At 35.0% G+C, this 21105-nt stretch overlaps 1 protein-coding gene across 5 annotated transcripts in view; it reads left to right on the top strand.

Annotated features, from left to right (window-relative positions):
- Positions 1-21105, top strand: part of LOC106880268 (oxysterol-binding protein-related protein 11) — a 160411-nt gene that overhangs the window by 80072 nt on the left and 59234 nt on the right. For all 5 annotated transcript variants that reach the window (XM_052973275.1, XM_052973272.1, XM_052973273.1 and 2 more), the window contains 4 exons: positions 14121-14226; positions 15899-15946; positions 17036-17117; positions 18919-18998. In XM_052973275.1, the coding sequence (XP_052829235.1) occupies positions 14121-14226; positions 15899-15946; positions 17036-17117; positions 18919-18998 (316 nt within the window). The remainder of the gene's footprint in view (positions 1-14120; positions 14227-15898; positions 15947-17035; positions 17118-18918; positions 18999-21105) is intronic.

The following is a 21105-nucleotide window of genomic DNA, read 5'->3' as shown; positions in this document are numbered from 1 at the left end:
GTGTACATTTAAACACAAGAGAAAACTACCTTCAACAGGCAGTTTTTTGCATGCTAGAAGTAGTAGTCAAAAATGATCAAGACCACATGTAAGAGCAATCTTCAAAAGGAATGAAAAATCAAAACTTCCTTTTGAAGATTGCTCTTAAATGTGGTTTTGCTTGTTTTTGACTACTTCTAGCATGCAAAAACTGCCTGTTGAAGGTAGTTTTCTCTTGTGGTTAAATGTACACTATTTTATATATATGTGTGTGTGTGGTTTGATTTCACTTTCATGTGTCTCTTTATAGGTATAAAATCGCAAATACATTTCAATCTCTGGTCACAGGTGTGCTGTCTTTTGTCTCTAGTATAATCACTCCTGTTCTACAGGTTTGTCTAGTCTTGTGTTTTCTCTACCCATCCACTCCCAATTTACTTGTCTCCCCCTCCTCTCATTACCCTTGTTGTCTTCAACACTTCAGGTCCTACACTAACCACAATACCCACCCTTCATTCTGCAAACATTGAGCTTCTGAAATCTTGCTTACATCAATCCTTCTGAAATCTTGCTTACGTCAATCAACTTGCAAAATGGAACATTAATGACATCAATCTCATCATCTTTCTTTGGGCCTGTAACGGTCATGGGCAATACCCCTTTTTCCAGGCCTAGTAAGTAGAAAGAAAAAAATTACTGTACATATGATTACTCTGGATCTGTCTCTTCATTTTTATTGAGCCACTTGCTAACAGCATTTACAAAGAATATTTTCTGTCTAGCTATAAAATAAAGTACACATACACACACTGACAGACATGCATAAAGAAATGGAAAATGGACAAAGAACAAAAGGAAATTTGACTCTCATCAGTTTTCTCACTAAGGAATCTCACAGTTTCGACACCTTATATTTGTATGCATAAGTAATGGACCCTGACTTTTGGCAATGAGTATCCAGTTATTTGATCAACTGAAATACCTGCTCATTGAATTAGCATGTAAATGGCTGTGTATTCCATTGACACATGTATCAGTCTTCATTTGTTTGATCAACTAGGATAATTACTCACTGAATTAGCATGTAAGCAGGTAAGTATTCCATAAGCACAAGATAATTCTCAACAGAATCAGTGTAACAGAATGTATGACAGAGTTGAACCTTTGAAATTACAAGTGCAATCCATTCACTGAGCTTTCACACAATCTCCATTGATTCACTCCCTTTCAAAGTGCTTGGGTTAGCCAAGGCTATTGTAAAAGAGACTTGCCCTAGATATTATTCAGTAGGAGCAAACCTGAGACCTTGTGATTGAAGCCATGATAGATCCATATATCATCATCATGTCCACTTTTCCATGTTTGCACAGGTTGGACAGAATTTGTTGAGGCATATTTTCTATGGCCAGCTATCCTTTCTCCTGCCAACCTTTACTACAAGGGGGTACCCAAAAGAAACCCGAATTTTCCACTGTTATTTTATTCACTCAGTTTTACATGTTTACACTTTTATCACCTTCAAAGTACTCTCCATTTGAAGCAATGCATTGGTCCAGGCACATTTTCCACTATTCGAAGCAGTGCTGGAACTCTTGCGAAGTGATGCTTTTAACACTTCCATTGTTTTTTTTCCTCACTCATCTCTTCCACATCTGCAAATTCCATAGCACCAGCTTTTATCACCAGTGATGATCTTCAAAAAAAGGTCTGGATCAACTTCCAACTGTTCTTTCAGTTCACGACATGCATTCAGTTGCGACTGTTTTTGATCTTCTGTGAGCAAGCAAGGCACAAGTTTTACTGCAACTCTTTTCATTCACAATTCCTCACTCAAAATTTGTTGGCAGGAGCTCCAGGACACACCAGTTATATCAACAAGTTCATCAATTGTTCGATAATGGTCCTCCAAGATCAGTTCATGAATTTTCATGTTTTCATGCAGGAGGTTGATGGTTGTCCTGAATGAGGTTAGTCTTCAAGTGACCATTCCTAAAGCATGGAAACCATTTGTAAACTTGTGTTTTGCTCATGGCGGCATCCTTGTAAGCTGTTTGAGCCACTGTTTTCACCAAAATTTTGCAGAAGCATGCTGTTCCTTCCTTTCAGCCATCGCAAAAATCGATGAACAGGGAAGAAGCACTGCAAAACAAAGATCATCATGTGGTAGTATGACTTCACCTGACACTTCCAGTTTGCAGACTGATGACTGAGGATCACATCAAGTGGCTTCTAATGACAGAAACCTGAACTACAACAGGCTTATCACACATAGAATGTTTCTGGTTACTTTTGGGTACCCCTTTGTACATGTTTCCAAGTAAGGTAATATTTCCCCATGGCCAGACATATTTTACATGGTAAGTTGACAGTGGAGGACACTGCTGTATGACGGTGACATTCATTTACAACTATTGGGTTGGCAATTAAGTTCTCACCATTTTTAAAAATTTAAATTTTTTTAAAGGTTTAATAAAAAAAAAAACTAATTAATCAATAATATATTCACCCTAGTTGTTTACAACTTCTTCCCAATGTTCAACAAGAGTTTCTATACCTCATTGGTAGAAATCACCTGATTTCGACTCGAAAAATTGATCCAACCAAACTCTCAATTCTGCATCAGTATTGAACGAAATTCCACGCATAGCATTTGAAAGAGGTGGAAATCCGTTGGTGCCAAATCAGGAGAGTACGGCAGGTGTGGCAGCACTTCCCAGCCATGCATTTAAATGGCTTCCTTGGTCATATTAGCGATATGAGGGTGGGCATTGTCGTGCAGCAGCAGAACTCCATGCTGCTGATTAGGTCTTTTCTCTGGAATAGCCATGTTGAGTCATTCCATAAAGTACTGCATTGACTGTTTGGTTCCGTTCAAGCAATTTGTAATGGATAAATCCCTTCCCAGTCCCACTATACTCACAACATCGTTTTACGTGGATGAAGATCTTGTTTCATGTGCGGTGTTGCTTGTTTACTGGGGCTTAGCTATTCCTTACGCTGCTTCATATTGATGTACAGGCACCATTTTTGGTCGCCAGTAACAATTCGGTAAAGAAATTGTTGCTTTTGTCCATGAGTTGAGCGGTGATGAGCAAGCAAACCAGCGGAGATTATGGCTTGTTGATTTTTGTTGTTGTCACTTAAAGCATGCAGAACCCATGCTCCATACTTCTGAATCTTTCCCATCGAGTGAAGATGCTTCTGTATAGCAGTGTGGGAGCATTCCATTTTCTCTGCCAGTTTCCTTGTTATTTGACGAGAATCTTCATGCAAAAGTTGGTTTTATCGCTCTTCATCAAACTCAACTAGACAGCCAGAATGAGGTGCGCCTTTGAGGTCAAAATTTCCATTTTTGAACTTGGCATACCAATCACGAGCTGTGGCACCCTCCCCATACACAGCACAAATGTCGCGAGCAGCTTTTGCAGTCTTAGAACCTTGATTAAAAGCAAAAAGGTGTCGAAAATGCTTGTTTTTCTTAACTTGTCATTCCATTTTAATGATCTGAAAATAAACAAAAATTAACTAAAATTAACTAGAAAAAAAGCAAAATAGATTCCAAAATGATTCAAAAATAGAATTCTCGAAAAAAATAGATTCCAAAATTTAAAGACGCAATAAATTCCAAAATTTAAAAAAATGCGGGAACTTAGTGGCCAACCCAATAAAATGTTTCCAGCCCAATATAATGTGATGTCAAGATAAGGAGGCATTAGCTATTATGTGTGTGCACACACACACACATATCTGATGGGCTTCTTTCAGTCTCTGTCCACCAAATTCACTCAGTAGGCTTTGGTTGGGCTAGTGTTATGGTAGAAGACACTTGCCCAAAATACCACTTAGTGGGACTGAAAACTGAACCTGTAACCATATTCATCAATATTTATTTTGCAATTGGATATGTATCTTAAACATTGATCTATGAAATTGTGTTTCACTATGTGAATGACTGCTGTATGATATTAGTTACATAATTGTCTTCATCATTTTGACATCTATGTATAAATATATATGAATATATAGAAAAGTTTATAGAACATTTCAAATAAACTCTTGATATAGATATTATTAAATTGACATAATTAATCTTAAATGAGTATGAACTGCCTGTACAATGCCGAAAAATTTATTAATTGGATATGATAGTATCTTAGATGACATCTGAAAAGAATATTCATCTTTTAAAATGCTAAGGAAATTTCACTGTTACATTCTGTATACTGTATTTTTTTGCATTCTAGTCAATGTAGTATATAGTATAAATGTGTAGTGTAAGCATTCAAACATCATCACTATCTTTCCAAATCCTGCTGCATTTCACATGAAATTTGTGGTCCTCCACAGCTGTCTTGATGTATTAATCAACCTACTTTTTTTTCTGGCTGTAAAATTTTTGTCTGAGAAATTTGACTTGTATGCTAGAAAATATAAGCTAACACACAATATTTTGCAAAGTTCAATGGTGAAGTCTGTCAGTTATAGAATGTAAAATTAATAGGAAACTTGGTTTTCAAACTTGAAGTGACTGGGAATTTGACAAACTGGTCTGACTACATTGTGCATACATAAAAACCTATATTAAATAGATGATTGCTTGATGTTGATTTTTGACCTTTCATTATACAGTATTATTGATATTAATATATTAATTGAATCTATATTCCTGTCTCAAATACAGCCAAGTTTTTTTTTTAAATCAATAGCTAAGTAGTACTGTTGTGAGCAAAGAAGCATGAATTCTAGAGCTGACTTTTTCTAATTTTTTTTCCTTTATTCAGTATTTTTCTTATTAAAGAGAAATTTGACATTTTAATAAATTTATTTTCCAAAAATTTCTACAGGAGAATGCATCCACTTTTTCCTCCAACTGTTGATCTAATGCGCACACACACACACACACACACACACACACACACACACATCTTTGTCAGGAAGACAAGGCTGTGTAGTTAGGAAGTTAGCATTACAACTATGTAGTTTTCGTTGAGGTCAACTGTGCAATACCTTGTGAATTGTCTTCTACCATGCCTTAAGGCTGACCATTATCTTGTGATTGGAAACTGATCACCAGAAACTGTGTGTGTGTGTATGTTTTTGCCAATGTATATTGGCAAAGGATGTAACCATTATTGAAAAAGCCAAATAACATTCTCTTGTTATTCGCACCAAAAGAAATGTAATAAATCAGTGATATCGTCATTTAACGTCCGTTTTCCATGCTCACATGGGTTGGACAGTTTGGCCAGAACTGGCAAGCAGTAGAATTGCACCAGGTTCTATCTAATTTGGCATGGTTGCTATGGCTGGTTGCCCTTCCTCACGCTAACCACTTTACAGCGTGTGCTGGGTGCTTATTACATAGTGCCTGCATAGGTGCTTTTTATGTGGCACTGGCGCAGAGCTCTTCGGAAAGAACTCTGTGCCAATCCTCTTCAGAAAGGGGAGGATGAGATAGGTAAATAAATAAATAAATAAAACCTTTCACAATAGAAATGGAAATCTTTTACTTGACTTGTTTACAATAGACTTTTTTTTTGTGTGTTTCATTGCTAGTGTAGTTAATTTTAGAGTTGGGCTTCTCTAAATTTAGCACTTGGAGTAGCTGCTAAGATAAATGTTACAGTAATGCAGTGTTACAAAAGGAAGGCTTGGTATTTTAGTTTTGTGACACTTTTTGACAGTAGTTACAGAATAATTTCAACATTGTTGAGGTTGAGCCAAAGCCTTTTTGAGATTCAAAAAACATGGGTAAAATTTGAATACAACTGCTTCAAATTATTTCTACATTAGCATTATCACAATGAGACCTATGTCTTTTCTTTCATTAAAATAGCGAGAAAATTGTTAATTACAAAATCCATTTTAGTTATAAAACCTAGGGAAATAATTATCACTGAAGATATTTAATAAGACAGTGTATTACAAGAGTTAAATAGTCTGTGATGAGTTAGTGGCTCTTACATCATCATTTAACGTCTGTGTGTCATGCTGGTTTGGGTTGGTTGGTTTGACAGCATCTTACAAGTCAAAGGATTCTGCCAAGCTCCATGCTTCGGCATGGTTTCCTAACACCAACCCTTTTACAGAATGTACTGGGTGTTTTTCTACATGGCAGTGGCACCAGTGAGGTCACTAAGAAACTCGCAAGACAAGATTCCTCAACTGGGTGGGGTACAGTATTGAAGAAGATGGCTTTATGTGAGGTAACGAGAGGTTAAAGTATGATAGAGGGACAGAAACGGGTACCTTGCTGTACAGGAGGTACATGTTTACTCCAGTTGGAAAAGAGAGATGGTAGTGAAGACATCTCATGGGTGACCTTGCATAAGTTTGTGATGGAAGTTCTAATTTTGTGATGAGGGACAGAAGTTGTCGTCACTCGGATTGAGTCTTCATTACATTACATCTTTCTACTATAGCTATCAACAACCAGAATCTGCAGACACACAAAAATAGACTGGATTATGGAAAGAATAAAACATACCTTAATTGTCACACTATGTCACCATACAGTTAACCAGTGCATGCAGTATCGATGTCTAGCTTGGTGAAAACATAACTGGAACAAGTTTTGTGGGATGCACCTAATCTTTCAGCTGACTACCTGTTGTATATTATAGGTGTTTTCAGAACTACTTTAGACCTCAGAAGATTTTACCATAGTCATCTGAACTGAGAGATTGCTGTTGCTCTGTTGTTAAGGTTGCTCTAGTAGAAGTTTTGTACTACAGCTGGAGTTGAAGTAGCAGTATAACTTTGGCTTAAATTGACTTCAGATTTGAAACTACTGGGAAGAACTTGGCTATGAGGACTGTGCTTTGGCCAAGTTTGTTTTGAGTAATATTCCATTCCATTTGGTTACTCCACTGGAAACCCATCATTGTTCCCCATTGGGTGTTTACAAATGATATTTAGCTATACATCATTATTAGCATTATATCTAACAACTGTTTGTAATGTGCTGATATGAATTGGATAGGTTTGCAATTTATAGCATATTAGGTGAAGGTGTGGCTGTGTGGTCAGTAGACTGTGGTCATACTGGAGCATGGCCTTGAATTTTTTTTTTTTTAGTTGAATGAATAGACCCAAGTGCTTTAATTTTTAAAGCCTGGTACTTATTCTATTAATCTCTCTTGCGGAACTGTTAGGTTATAGGGATGTAAACACACCAACACCAGTTGTCAAGCATTGGTGGAGGACAAAGACACACACACACACACACACACATGATAGGCTTCTTTCAGTTTCCGTCTACCAAATCCAAAGGCTTTGGTCAGCCCAAGGCTGTAGTAGAAGATACCTACCCAAGGTGCCACACAGGGGGACTGAATCCGGAACCATGTGGTTAGGAAGCAAGCTTCTTACCACACAGCCACACCTTCACCTATATATTTTAGTTGTGTGTTATTTTATTTGTTAGATTGTATGTTATTTAACTGAATTAATTTATCTCAACTCTGGACATATATAAATATATATATATATTTTTTTGTGTAGTTTTCTCTTTAAATTGATGGTATAGTTCCACCCAGCATATATTATTCTATTGAGCAATATCCATACCATTTGGACAGAACAGAGAGATCTTTGGAAACCTGTGCTCTATTAATTTTGCTGTTCTCTAATTTCATATTGGAGACTAGGTCATGAATTAGAATTTTGACTGTAGATATAGCTAATCTGGTATCATTTTAATAATTCAAAGTAGGTCACATATGTCTCCCTCTTAAAAGCCTATGGCTTTATTTTTTAATTTAACTTTCCATTTTGTAATTTTTTTCTGCCAGACTATTCATGTATTCATAAATTCTCCTTCTCTCAGCAAATATTGCTCAAGGAATTTTGATAAATGCTTTCCAAGGTCAATAGTTGCAGCATTCAATTTTAATATTTTTTTGTAGCTTCTTTGCAATGTTTTAGTTTCTTTACATTAAATTTAACACTCACAAACTCAATTATAGTTATGTGATTGCTAATTTCTCTCTTTTGTTTTTCAATCAACATACTAAAATTAGCTGGCCACCACTCTCTTAATATCTTGTTTGTATTTTGGCATTAATATCCTGATATTTTTCTCTCATTTGCATATACTTAATTCCTCTAATTTAAGATGGTTGTCATGAATGTCATACTATTAAAACTATAATGTCAGGTTTTCAGTGGCATGACAAAGTTAGTAAAGGAAACAGAATAAGAATTACTCTCAGGTAGAACTGTAATATCCATGATGTCTTTAAACAAGTTAGAGTTAGGGTTAATATGGTAGTTATTTAACTTATATGCTATTGGGAGTTGGAAGAAGGCAGGACTGATCAGTTGTGAAGTAATGGAAATGGTAATGGAAACAGATCCATGACAGTTGGCTTCATCTTTGTCAAGTTCACAGCATTTAAAAACTTGACATGCTCTAAAATGTCACTATCTGAGTAGTATTCTGGTGTAGTGTGTGTGTATATATGTGTGTGTATGTATATATATATATATATATATATATATATATATATATATATATATATATATATATATATATATGTGTGTGTGTGTGTGTAAAAGCACCCACTAAACTCTCTGAGTGGTTGGCGTTAGGAAGGGCATCCAGCTGTAGAAACTCTGTCAAATCAGATTGGAGCCTGGTGTAGCCAACTGGTTTCACCTGTCCTCAGTCAAATCGTCCAACCCATACTAGCATGGAAAGCGGACGTTAAACGATGATGATGATGATATATATATATTTGTGTGTGTGTGTGTTAGAAGGTTAACTGATCAGAGCTGGAGTATTTTTTAGAATCAAAGTGAAATTCTAATCTTTTTAATTTGGTTGTGGGAAGCTGTGAACTATGTAGTGTCTTTATCTGAAGTATGTGCATGCATGCATACACACAAAAAAGTCCCATGCATTCACTAATTGGTTTAGATCCCTATATTGTTGTGATTAGACATTGACACCCTCTCAGTCCTCTGACACTTAACCCAGTGGAGTATTTGAGGATACAACAGCTGGAGAGAAGGTAAGAGCTGCACCAGCTATTAACAGGTACTCATTTTCAACTACGTAGATTGGTGCATGGTAAAATGAAGTTCCTGGCTAAAAAGTATACAATATGTCGTCCAGAGAAGTACACTTGATGCTCTAACCAGAACCATGCACCTTCAGTTCTGCAAATTGTTGCTGAACAACAGGCACAGATGATTTATTTGTAGTGATCAAATGTTTGTGCTTGTGCATTAGCTCCTCCCTCCATCAAATCAACTTTGCCTGAGACAAGTCCATTTCTTATGGACTTGCTCTGTTGAAAACACAATAAGGGAGACGAAAATTTGGTCCTGCAGTGTTCAATAAGAACAGATGGTTGCTGGGCAATTTTTCACCTCCCACTGGTATTTATTGCAAATATTGCCGTAATTGGTCTATCGAAGTGTGTATACATTAAGTATGCTACATAGTTAGCTATTTTAATTAAATACTACCTCAATCGTGTATTTTATTCTTTTACTTGTTTCAGTCATTTGACTGCAGCCATGCTGAGGACTGCATATTTATATATCCAAGTAATGTAAACATTAAGTTGTTAGAAAAGATGTGACATCAAAGGCATAGTAGGGGAGGTATTAGCTAATCAAATCATGCTAAAAGACTATGAGGGATTAGAAAAATTGACGGTTATAGGTATTGGGGGACATTATGTAATCAATCAAAAAGGATATAGACGGTTAGGGATTGTGAGAGAAGTTATGTAATTAGGGTAAGGTATTGCGAAAATGTTAATAGAATGAATTGAAGAGAAGTGTGAGAGGTAGAAAAAAATACAGAGAGGAATAAATTTTATCTAGGGGAAAAAATAACGAAATGGGAATAAAATAGAGGTATATTAAATAGATTGAAACTAGAAAAGCCATAAGTTATTTAGGATATAAAATATAAAAAATAAAGATTGGTTATAATATTTTAAAGTTATGGTTAAGAAAAATTAGGCAATATTGTATACTAAAGTAGGAATTTAGAATTGTTCACTCAAAAAGAGATTTGTATCTTTACTGGTTAAGATCAATATATGGTGGAGGGTATGTATGTTAAATAAAATATTAAGATACTAATTCTACATTTGATTATAGAGAGAAATTTATCACAACTTGGATATATGAATATGCAGTCCTTATCTATGTTATTCAGTATGTTTTTTACCACCAATTTGAATTACTTTGAAAAAATATGTAAGCATTAGCTTTTTGTACAAGGTAGCCCTCATGATGTCTGGTTATCCTGTGGGGTTTTTTACATCTAGAATTCTTAGCATGGTTTAAATCCTGCAGATCTGAAACTCTGTTCACCTAATGACCAGATTGAAATGTAAAGGCACTTTTTATGCTTTTTTCTGTTAATTTATGTTTCTTTTAATTTTATTTGTATTAAATGATTTGCTGTTTTCATTGTGATACAAATAAAATAAGTATCTACTATATATTTTTTCTTTATTTTCTTATATAAATATAACTGTAAATTTGACTTTATCCCTATATATTGTGAAAATTCTCTCAATATTTCATTGATAACACCAGCTGATCTCTATCCCTAAAGAGGAAATTACATCCTCAAATTGACTAATCATCATCATCATCATCATCATCATCCTTTAACGTCCGTTTTCCATGCTGGCATGGGTTATATATATATGTATAATGATGGGCTTCTTTCAGTTTCCATCTGCCAAATCCACTCACAAGGCTTTTGTTGTCCCATGGCTATGATAGAAGACACTTGTCCAAAGTGCCACACAGTGGGACTGAATCTAAAACCATGTGGTTGAGAAGCAAGCTTCTTGCCACAAGACCACATCTGCACCTATTGGATATATATGCTGGAAATTTTTTTTCTGAATAGATGCTTTGCTCCAAAGAGTTGGTGCTTATATTTATATGAGAAAAAAGCAGTTAAACCCTTCTGAAACCAAACCATCTGAGAATGCCACTGGTTCTATAAGACAAACTTTCTGTTTTAAAATTTCACTTTGTGTGCCAAGCACCAACTTAATGACAACAAAATTACTTCACTACATTTGTTGTTATTTTTAAAACCAATTGAGACAGAGGCTGTGTGTTTCAATAGAAATACAGTAGCAAAATGGTAAAAGGAAATCATGGAAGAACTGTTCTTTAGGTGTTTAAATACAGTAGGAATGTTGATCAAAAAGTAGAGACAAAACAATCAGTTAGATAAGCTGCTAAGATTGAATATTGAATATTTAAATTTTAGTGGCATTGAGCGGATTAGAACTGTGCTGATAGGTTTATGTAGACTGTTTAGAACAAGATCTTAATAGGGAAATGTATATTGGAAAAGATAAACCAAAGACTTACCACAGCAAAGTTCAAGTAAGATAGACATTAGGCCAAAGATGAAAGAATCGGTGCTAGATAGTCTGACAAGCTGATAAGTTGTGTGTGTGTGTTAGAGTGTGCACGCACATGCATGTGCACGCATGATTGACTGGAAAGCAATATTTAATGATTACTTAGGATTACATTGCTTCCTTAGCAAATAGCTAGCTTTTACTGATGTAATTTTAGTTACTTTATCTTCATGGAACATATTGTTACAGACAGTTAATCACTTTACACATAGCAATGAAATGATGCAAAAGTTGTCTTGTTTTGTAAACATGTTGAAATTAAGGATTATGAACTTAGTAGTGCTAGAAATACAATTGGCTACTGGCATCTATACTATAATAAAGCTGCTTACTATTAGTTATGAGCATGCAACTTTTACTAAAAGAAACTAGTTATTAAACTCTGCACTGTTTAGAGGATTCATATAAATTCCAATATTAATATATTTTTTTATCAAAATGTGGTTTTATGGTTCTTTTTATTACTGAAAATTTCAACTGCATGCTAACCAGGAAACTAATTCTTATTCACTGTTATATGTTTTTTTTTTTTTAATGTATTACATTTGTATCCCTTTTCTTTTATTTCCTTGCAACATTGTCTGTCTCTCTCTTTCCATATTTTCATTGTTTACAGCTTCTATTCTTATTAGTCTTTCTATTTCTCCATCCTTATAACATTTTTCTCTCTCACTCTTATCTTCAGCAATTTTTTTTTGTGTTGTAAATAATGCCAGGAAATGTGGTCATAGTAACTTAAGATAGTTGAAACTGTGATATTGGTTATAGATTAAATAGACCATTTAATCTATGCCAACATGATTAAATAGTTTTTCCCTCAATATTTTATGGACAATCGAGGCTAGATAAACATTTAATTTGTTGTTTCTCTTGTTATAAAGGAATTTAGTCTCAAAGAAGCTTTTTTTATGTGCAAAAATCAGTTTTGTTTTTTATACTTTTTGTTTTTGTTTTATTAAGTAAATTATTAATAACGAGAGAAGTAATTTTTTCCTATCTTGTTTGTTATTGGCTTATGAAGTAAAATAGCTGACGCCTGAACAGATGGAGTAGTTTGGAAAGATGCCATAGTTGTCTTTGAAATTGGTTTCAGTGGAACAATCATATCGATTGTTTTTATTGTTACTATTCTGTCTTTTAGAATATGGGCATCATGGATAAAACTGTTCTGAGAAAACTTTCTCTTTTTGACCTATGAAAGCATTAAGTTACAAAGTCAATGATTCTCTTGTAAAACTAACATTTTGTGATATGCACTGTAATCAACTAAAATGAATATTTTGTTGTTACTTTCAATGGCTTATCTCAAAGCAAAGGATGCAGTTTAATATTTTATGTTTTCTTCAGTTATTATAGGGTCAGCCTATTATTTTTTTTAAGCAAAGCATTCTAATGCAGTTTCATTTTATTTGTTATTTTTATTATCGCCTTTCTCTGAACACCAAGCCATTTTATGAAGAAGAGTGAACAGTAAGACAAATCAAACCTAGAAATATCACTGTATTTTATTGATATTGAGAGAACTAAAGATTTTTTTTTTTATCTTTTACTTGTTTATGTCACTGTATTGTGGCAATGCTGGGGCACCACATTGAAGGACTTAAATTGAAGAAATTGACCCCAGTACTTATTTGTTTTGAATCTGGTACTTATTCTGTTGGTCTCTTTTGTAGGGACATAAACAAATCATGAGTTGTCAAGTGGCATTGGTGGTAAGGACAAGCACAAAGACATCCAATCATGTGCGCACACACACACACACACACACACACACACAAAATAGTTTTCTTTCAGTTTCCATCTACAAAGTCCTCTCACAAAGCTTTGGTCAGCCCTGTGTTATAGTAGAAGACATTTGCCCAAGGTGCCACACAGTAGATCTGAACCTGGAACCATGTGGTTAGGAAGCAAACTTCTTATCACACAGCTACACTTGCACCTTGGTTATGATTTGAAATTAGGTTTGGACTAATGTATTTAATCAAAACTCTGCTTCTCTCAGCCACCTTTGATGTCTCTTTATCATAAATGGTTCATCACTGGTTTCTTTATATTAAACAAATGAAAAATACTTTTGTGTGTGTGAAGCATTGATACAGAGGGAAGTTTAAGTTTATAGCCATCTTTATATCTTAATGTAAATACATTGTTGAAAGGCAATTTGCTCAGTATTTGTCCAGAGACAACATTTGCTATGGATGTTACTGAGGATGAAATGCATCTGGATTTATGTATATGAAATTGAAAGAAATAACTAATTTAATACCAATGTATTATTGGTAGAAATTTCAGCAAGGAATGTATTAGTCAAAAGTTCCAGTTCCACCTGGAGTGATTCTCACATGAAACTGATTTTGAAAATGACTTTGAAGTTGTTTATATACTTTTGAGGGTTTTTTTTAACCCCCTTATAAAGCAGTTGTGGACATGTATATGAATGCTACTAGGTCTTTTTATTCTTTTATGGTTTACTTGAAACATCTTTTTGTAAATATTGCTAAGGGATGGTGAAAATCACCTCCAGAACTTATTAAAGACAGAAAGTTTGAATAAATGTATGTGGTAGCGTTTATATCTCATCTTCCTTGTATTCTTGTATTAGCCTCTCTGTCTTTGTAAGCCATTAAAAAACAAAAATAAATGATACAAATATACTGTGATAGTTTTTTTCTGTATATTAGTTTCAGCAAATTACTAAGTATTCTTTCTTTTCTCTCTCCTTTCCAGACAACCAATGGAAGGCCAATTGAATAAATATACTAATGTGATGAAAGGATGGCAGTTCCGATGGTTTTCACTTGATCCAGAGTCTGGTTACCTGGAATATTTTGAGGTGAGTTTTTTTCTATTTTTCCTTTCTTCAACAATATCAGAATTTTTACTTTGTATATTTTTAAGAATTTTTGGCCCAGATATTTACAGATGTAGTGTCATCATTTAAATGTACTTTTTTTCATACTAGTATGTATTGATTAGGTGTGAACGGTTTGTATCAGTTTTGACAAATGTTTGGTTATTTGATGAATAGAATTTGCCTGGCTCTGTCAATTATGATGACAAGTGTTCTAGTTGATTCAGTCTGTGGAACAGCCTGTTCGTGAAATTAGCTGAGCACTCTACAGACATGCATACGCTTAACATAGTTCTCAGGGAGATTGAATGTGATAAGGCTGCCCCTTTGAATTACAAGTACAACTCATTTTTGCCAACTGAGTGGATTGGAACAATGAAAAATAAAGTGTCTTACTCAAAGACACAATGCACGACAAGGAATCAAACTCACAACTTTACAATCAAGAGCTAAATACTCCTAATGACTAAGCCACTCATTTAGTGTAAATGCCTCACTATTCCAAGGACATTTATTTTTAATCTCAAAGTAATTGTCTCATAGAATCAGTGATACTTTGTGACAAGACTGGACCTTCATATTATTGATGCAGTCCATCCAGTGAACTTTCACACAGTTATGCTACCTAATTTCAATAATGAGGCTGTGGAACATGACACTTAGGGTGTGGGGAGGGTGCATGGCTGTAAATGACATGCTTGTATGTATGGAAGGCCATGATTTTACTTAGCTTGACATGAATTCTCAATACACAGCAAATCGCCAGAACTCTTTGTCCCATTTTTTCCTAGGTCTACCCTTTCCACAGGTTCCCTCCACAATTAAAGATTGACACTTTTGTGTGCAGCTATCCTCATCCGCACATACACATCACATGTTGTCTTCTCTTTTGCACACTACACCTGATGCTTCTTAAATCATTTATACTCTGTCATATGTGCATGTATTATGTGCTTACAGTTTCCATTCTACCAAGTTCACTCACAAGTTACTGGTTGGCTCAGGACCATAGAAGAAGGCACTTGCCCAAGGTGATGTGCTGTGTGACTGAACCTGAAAGTACATGGTTGCAAAGTGAACATCTTAACTGTACAACCATATCTGTCTCTTTACATTGCTGCACTTTTTTTTTTTTAATTTCATAATTTTAAACATCATCACCATCATTTGATATGTTTTTCTTGTTTGGCATGGGTTGGCTGGAAGCTGGCAAGTGTCAGAATATTGCGCCAAGCTCGTCTGTCTACTTTGGCCTGGTTTCTACAGCTAGATGCCCTTCCTAATGCCAACCACTTTAGAGAGTGTACCGGGTGCTTTTCATGTGGCAGCAGTGAGGTTGCCAAGTAACTTGCCAAGCAAAACCCTCAAGTAAGCAGGCAGTGATATTGAGGGCAGAAAAATGGTGTTTCGCAGTAGAGGAGAAACACAGCTACATTAGAACTTTCCATGCGAATTGCACCCGTAATATATTTGGTCTCCAATCCAACATGAAGTCAAAAAGATTAAAACTCAGTGTACTGGAGTGCCTTGATTAGACCGCATCTGTTTTTAGTGAAATGCTAAGTCACACTACACATTCTCATACTCTTAGCAAAAGCTTTCTGAAAGGTAAATTTTCAAGAATAACCAATTTTTCAAATCTATTTAATTTCAGAAAGAGGAACACAAGAAACAAAGACCAAGAGGGGCCCTGCATCTTGCAGTAAGTTGATGATATTGACTGTTACTTAACCCTTTAGCATTCAGATTACTCCATCGCATATAATGCTTATTCATCCAATTGTTTTGAATTAATCATGCATCATCTCATAGCCTTCAGATTTCAAGGATGTGATTGTTTACTTTTAGAATGACACTGCAGGATAGTCGTGAGAGGTTTGATTTGGTCAGTTGGAGCACAAAGCAAGTAGAATATTTAGGCCGGCTATGGCCAGTTTGAATGCCAATGGGTTAAATAAGTTTTTAGTAATATTATTTTTAGGAAATAATTTACTCTTTTTCTTTAAAAACAAAATAATTTCTCTTGCTTGTTAAGTCAGTGTTTATTTCTTCTCATCATTTTGAAATAGGAAATTCCAAATTTTGTTTCTTAATTTACAATCATTGTTGTCATTGTTTTTAAGTCCACTTTTTCTATGCCAGCATAGATTGGATGAGACTTCTTGAAGCAGTATTCTATGGCCAGATGCCCTTCCTATACTAATCCTTGCTTTGTTTAGAGTAAGGTACTTTATTCCACATCTTAGCAAGTCGAATCAACCACTGCTAAACATAAGCATCACTGTCAGCCAATCACACGAAGAGGAAGTAATACACTTATATATATATATATGTGTGTGTGTGTGTGTTTATATATGTATATGTATATATATATGTGTGTGTATATATATATGTGTGTGTGTGTGTGTGTGTGTATATATGTGTGTGTATATATATATATGACAGACCTCTGTACAGTTTTCATCTACCAAATTTCAAAGCATTGGTCAACCTGAGACTTCAAAGAGATTTATTCGCTTAAGGTGCCACATATAGTGAGTTTGGAAGAATTACATAGTTGCAAAGTAAACTTTTTAACCACACAATTATGCCTGTTACAATGTAATTAATGTATTCAACAAGGCATTCACATTTTAGCATGTTAATTTTCAACAGTTAATTATATTTTGATTGATATTTTTTCTGCTTGATCTATTTTAATATAAAAAAACAACTTATTCCACATATTCCTGAGTCTTTCCCTTCCACATATTTTCAAATAATCTAATATTGTTGTTCAAAATTATTCCAGGGCGCTGTTATAAGCCCATCAGATGAAGATTCACAAACTTTCATTGTACATGCAGCAAATGGTGAATTGTATCGACTAAAAGGTGAGTACATGAAAAAGTTCTTTACATTAAGAGATGGCTCCTCTTGCTCTAGACATACTAGTTTGCAAACCAAGATGAAATGTCTGTTTTTTTGTATGTCTCTAGTGTATTTCTGTAACCCGAAGACATCTAGTCTAATGCTTAGAATGTTGTATTCAAATTTTCAAGCACATCATCATCAACATTTAATGTCTGCTTTCCATGCTGGCATGGGTTGGAAGGCATGACAGGAACTAGCAAGGCCAGGGCCACACCAGACTCCATAGTCTGTTTTGGCTTGGTTTCTACGGCTGGAGACCCTTCTTAATACCAACCACTTCACAGTGTGTGTTGGGTGTTTTTTACATGGTACCAGCACCAGTGCTTTTTACGTGGCACTAGTACCCACATCAATGCTTTTTACATGGCACCTTGGTTTTTTCAATTCCCAGACCAGCAATATGTTATGTCGTTGAGCAAAATTCTTCACTTCACATTGCTCCATCCCTCCCAGCCAAAATGGGTTTACCCTGCGATGGACTGGTGTTCTGTTCTTTTCATGGCAGCTTGGCTTGGATAGGAATTGATTTTGAGGTTGGATTTTATAGACACAGGCATAACTTTGTGGTTAATAAATTTACTTCCCAAATCATATGGTCTTAGGTTCAATCTCACTGTTGAACCTTTGACTAGTGTCTTTTACTATAACCCCAGGATTTGGTTGAGAGAAACTGGAAAAAAACTTGTGTGTGTATACATACATACACGTGTGTGTGTGTGTGTGTTTCCAGACCATGATGAATATTTTCATGGGAAAGTATTACCTTGGCTGAAAACAGATGAGGGGTGGCAACAGGAGGAGCATCCAACCATTGAAAATCTGCCTCAACAAATTCTCTCTGACCCATACAAGCATGGAAAAGCAGCTGCTAAGTAATGATAATGATGCATTTCCTTCTACTAACTGTTTTTCAATCAAGAAAGTTTCACATTCCACAGGTGTTCAAAAGTGCATAGCAACTGGTCATAATGTCAACAAGGAATAATATCATCGGCACCACCTCACTCAGAAGGTGACAAATAAGATATCAACACACATATGCATACACACACACACACACACACACACACACACACAAACTTAATACAGTTTCCATCTGTTAAATCCACCTGCAGAGAATTTGTTGGCTTAGCAAGATAGTAAATGACACTTGCCCAATGTGTCATGCAGTAGGATTGAAATGGAAACAGTGTTGTTGTGCCTTTCCTAATAGCAATGGATAGCAATTTTTATTGTACATTTTTTTATTCTCTCACTAGTGTCACACATTTTTTCTGCAATCATTTTTTGTTTAAATTTGAAATTTTGAAACGTGGTAGAATAATAAAGAAGTATCAAAAAGTCAATGCACATTGTGCACAAGAAATTTTCCTTTCTCAGTATCTCATTGCACAAAATTAGGTTTTATGCATTATTCATGAATGCACATCATATATGAATAAATACAATTTAAGTGAAAAGAAATGAATTTTTATCTTGTTCACTGCATTCTCAAACAACATTAGAATTACTAGTGAAATTGTTGTTCCAACAGAGTATTGAATTAATCCTTGATTCTATTCAGAACTTGTTGCACACCAGGGTGCATGTTATAATACAGATGAAGATAAAGAATTATAACAGCAAAGAGATTATTTTATTCTGATTGCTTTGGTATTGTCTGAAATGACTTTTATTTGAATATGTTTGGTTTTAAGTATTTGGTGATGTATGTTATTCACTTACCTTTATTTATTTTTTTTTTTCTCTCTCTATCAAAAGCTATTGATGCCCGTGAACGACAACACTGGGTCGATAAGTTACGAGCGACAGCGGAATATCACACAGCAAACTTGGCACAGGTAAGTAGAAAGATGCTATCAGACATCTTGTCACAAAGTTGTCTGCTGTATAAATTCTTTAAGAAACTTAGGTTTAGGCATGGCTGTGTGATTTCAGGTTCAGTCCCACTGCACTGCACCTCAGGCAAGAGTTTTCTATTATATCCCTGGGCTGACCAATGCCTTGTGAGTGAGTTAGGTAGATGGAAAATTTTGTGTGTATATACATATATCAGTGTTAAAGGCGTGAAATTATAACAATCTTTTGGATGTTGACTGATGAGGAATTAGCCATGAATTTTCTGTTTGTTTTTGTAAAATTTTCCGTCTGTTGTGTTTTTATTAAATTTTTTAAATACACACACTCACACACACATTTATTCTGTGTCTGTCTCTCCTTCCACTGCCTGACAAGTGGTGTCAGTTTGTTTGTGTCCCCATAGCTTAGCAGTTGGCAAAAGAACCTGATACACTAAGTACCAATATTAAAAGATAAGTGCTGGAATTGATTTGTTCAACTAGGACCATTCAAGTTAGTATCTTTTGTTTAGTGTCTTTCTGTTATTTAATTCCTTGTCAGCTTCTTCAGAAGCCTTTTGATCAATGGCATTCCACTTGTGGCCATTAATTTTGTGTAAGGCCCAGTGAACCCAAAGCCACATTATTCAACATCTTTTATTTTTTTTCATAATGGGGGTGTGATTTAGGGTGTAGGATTCCTGGTAGGCCAAGCTTGCATAATATTATGTACCATCCATTTGATCATAATATATATTATGAGTAGGAAGTGAATCTGACAAATCTAAACTGAATAATTTTGGCACATATATTTGTTTACAGTGAAAAATTCATTCAACTGAAAATTTGAAGCAGTACATTAATGATCCAGGTATACAGTGGCAAATTGAGTGATGTCATATTGAGGGTTACAGGAGGAAGTTTTATAATGATGTTTGAAATTCTGCTTGTGCTCAGCAGGCTAGTATTCTCCTACAACCATTGTATAAAAGGAATTCTAATATTTACTATTTGCACGTACACATACACTGCATTAAACCTAAATTATATACAGGTCTGTATACATATGGTCTGGTATAAAACAAATCAATAGCTGTTACTATAAAAAAGTACAGTAAATTGATTTTGTTTTTACATTCACCTTTTCCTTCGTACTAGCTGGGGAGGCTTTATAAATTTGTACAGTCATGTGTGTTCATGGAGAGCCAATGTCATATTGCTAAATGGCTTTTCTCACACTGCTCACCTGTTGGTGTTTCAAAGATAAATGAAAAAGAAAATGTTGACAAGAATTATAGAACTTCCTTAAGAGCATTTTGCAATACTAACCAAGCAAGCTGATACATTTGCTGTAACTTGTTTTGTATTTTCAATGAGTTCAAATGACTACTGTCACTCCAGAGACTATTCCATCAGAACTAACCAAGCCTGTCTAATGGTAAGATGAAGTTACAGCAAAAATGTCATTAGACTGCGGTCATGCTGGGGCACTGCCTTGAAGAGTTTTTTAAGCTTGGTACTGATTCTGTTTGTCCCTTTTTCCAGCTGCTAAGTTATGGGATGTAAACAAACCTACAGTGGTTGTCAAGTGGTGATGGAGGGGACACACACACACACACACACGCACACACACAACAGGCTTCTTTCAGTTTCTGTCTATCAAATCCACTTACAAGAATTTGTTTGGCTGAGGCTATAGTAGAAGACACTTGTCCAAGGTGTTATATTGTGAGACTGAACCCCAAACCATGTAGTTGGGAAGATCTATTTGAGAAGATCTGATTACATCTACCTAAGCAATAACAACATTGTTCCATTTATATCCATCCAATTAGTGCAGGAGGGAAACTTGAATTTCCCTTTTGATATTTGCTCAAGTCTACTGTTGCTTTAAGTTCATATTCACATTGAAGCATTTTTTTTTTTTGTTTTTATTAGATGTATCTTCCATGACATTCAGTTAATTTTGATCTGATAATAAAGAGATTAATCAGCAAATTCTTTTTTTCTTGACCTTGAAGTAGTATATAGAAAAATGTTCCTTCAAAACAAATGTCAACTAAAGTGTTGAATTCCTTTACATGCAGAGAATAATGTTTAAAGGGTCAAT

Source organism: Octopus bimaculoides, chromosome 15 (genome assembly GCF_001194135.2).
Source record: "Octopus bimaculoides isolate UCB-OBI-ISO-001 chromosome 15, ASM119413v2, whole genome shotgun sequence".
NCBI lineage: Eukaryota > Metazoa > Mollusca > Cephalopoda > Octopoda > Octopodidae > Octopus > Octopus bimaculoides.
This window is presented reverse-complemented; position numbering and strand designations above follow the sequence as displayed.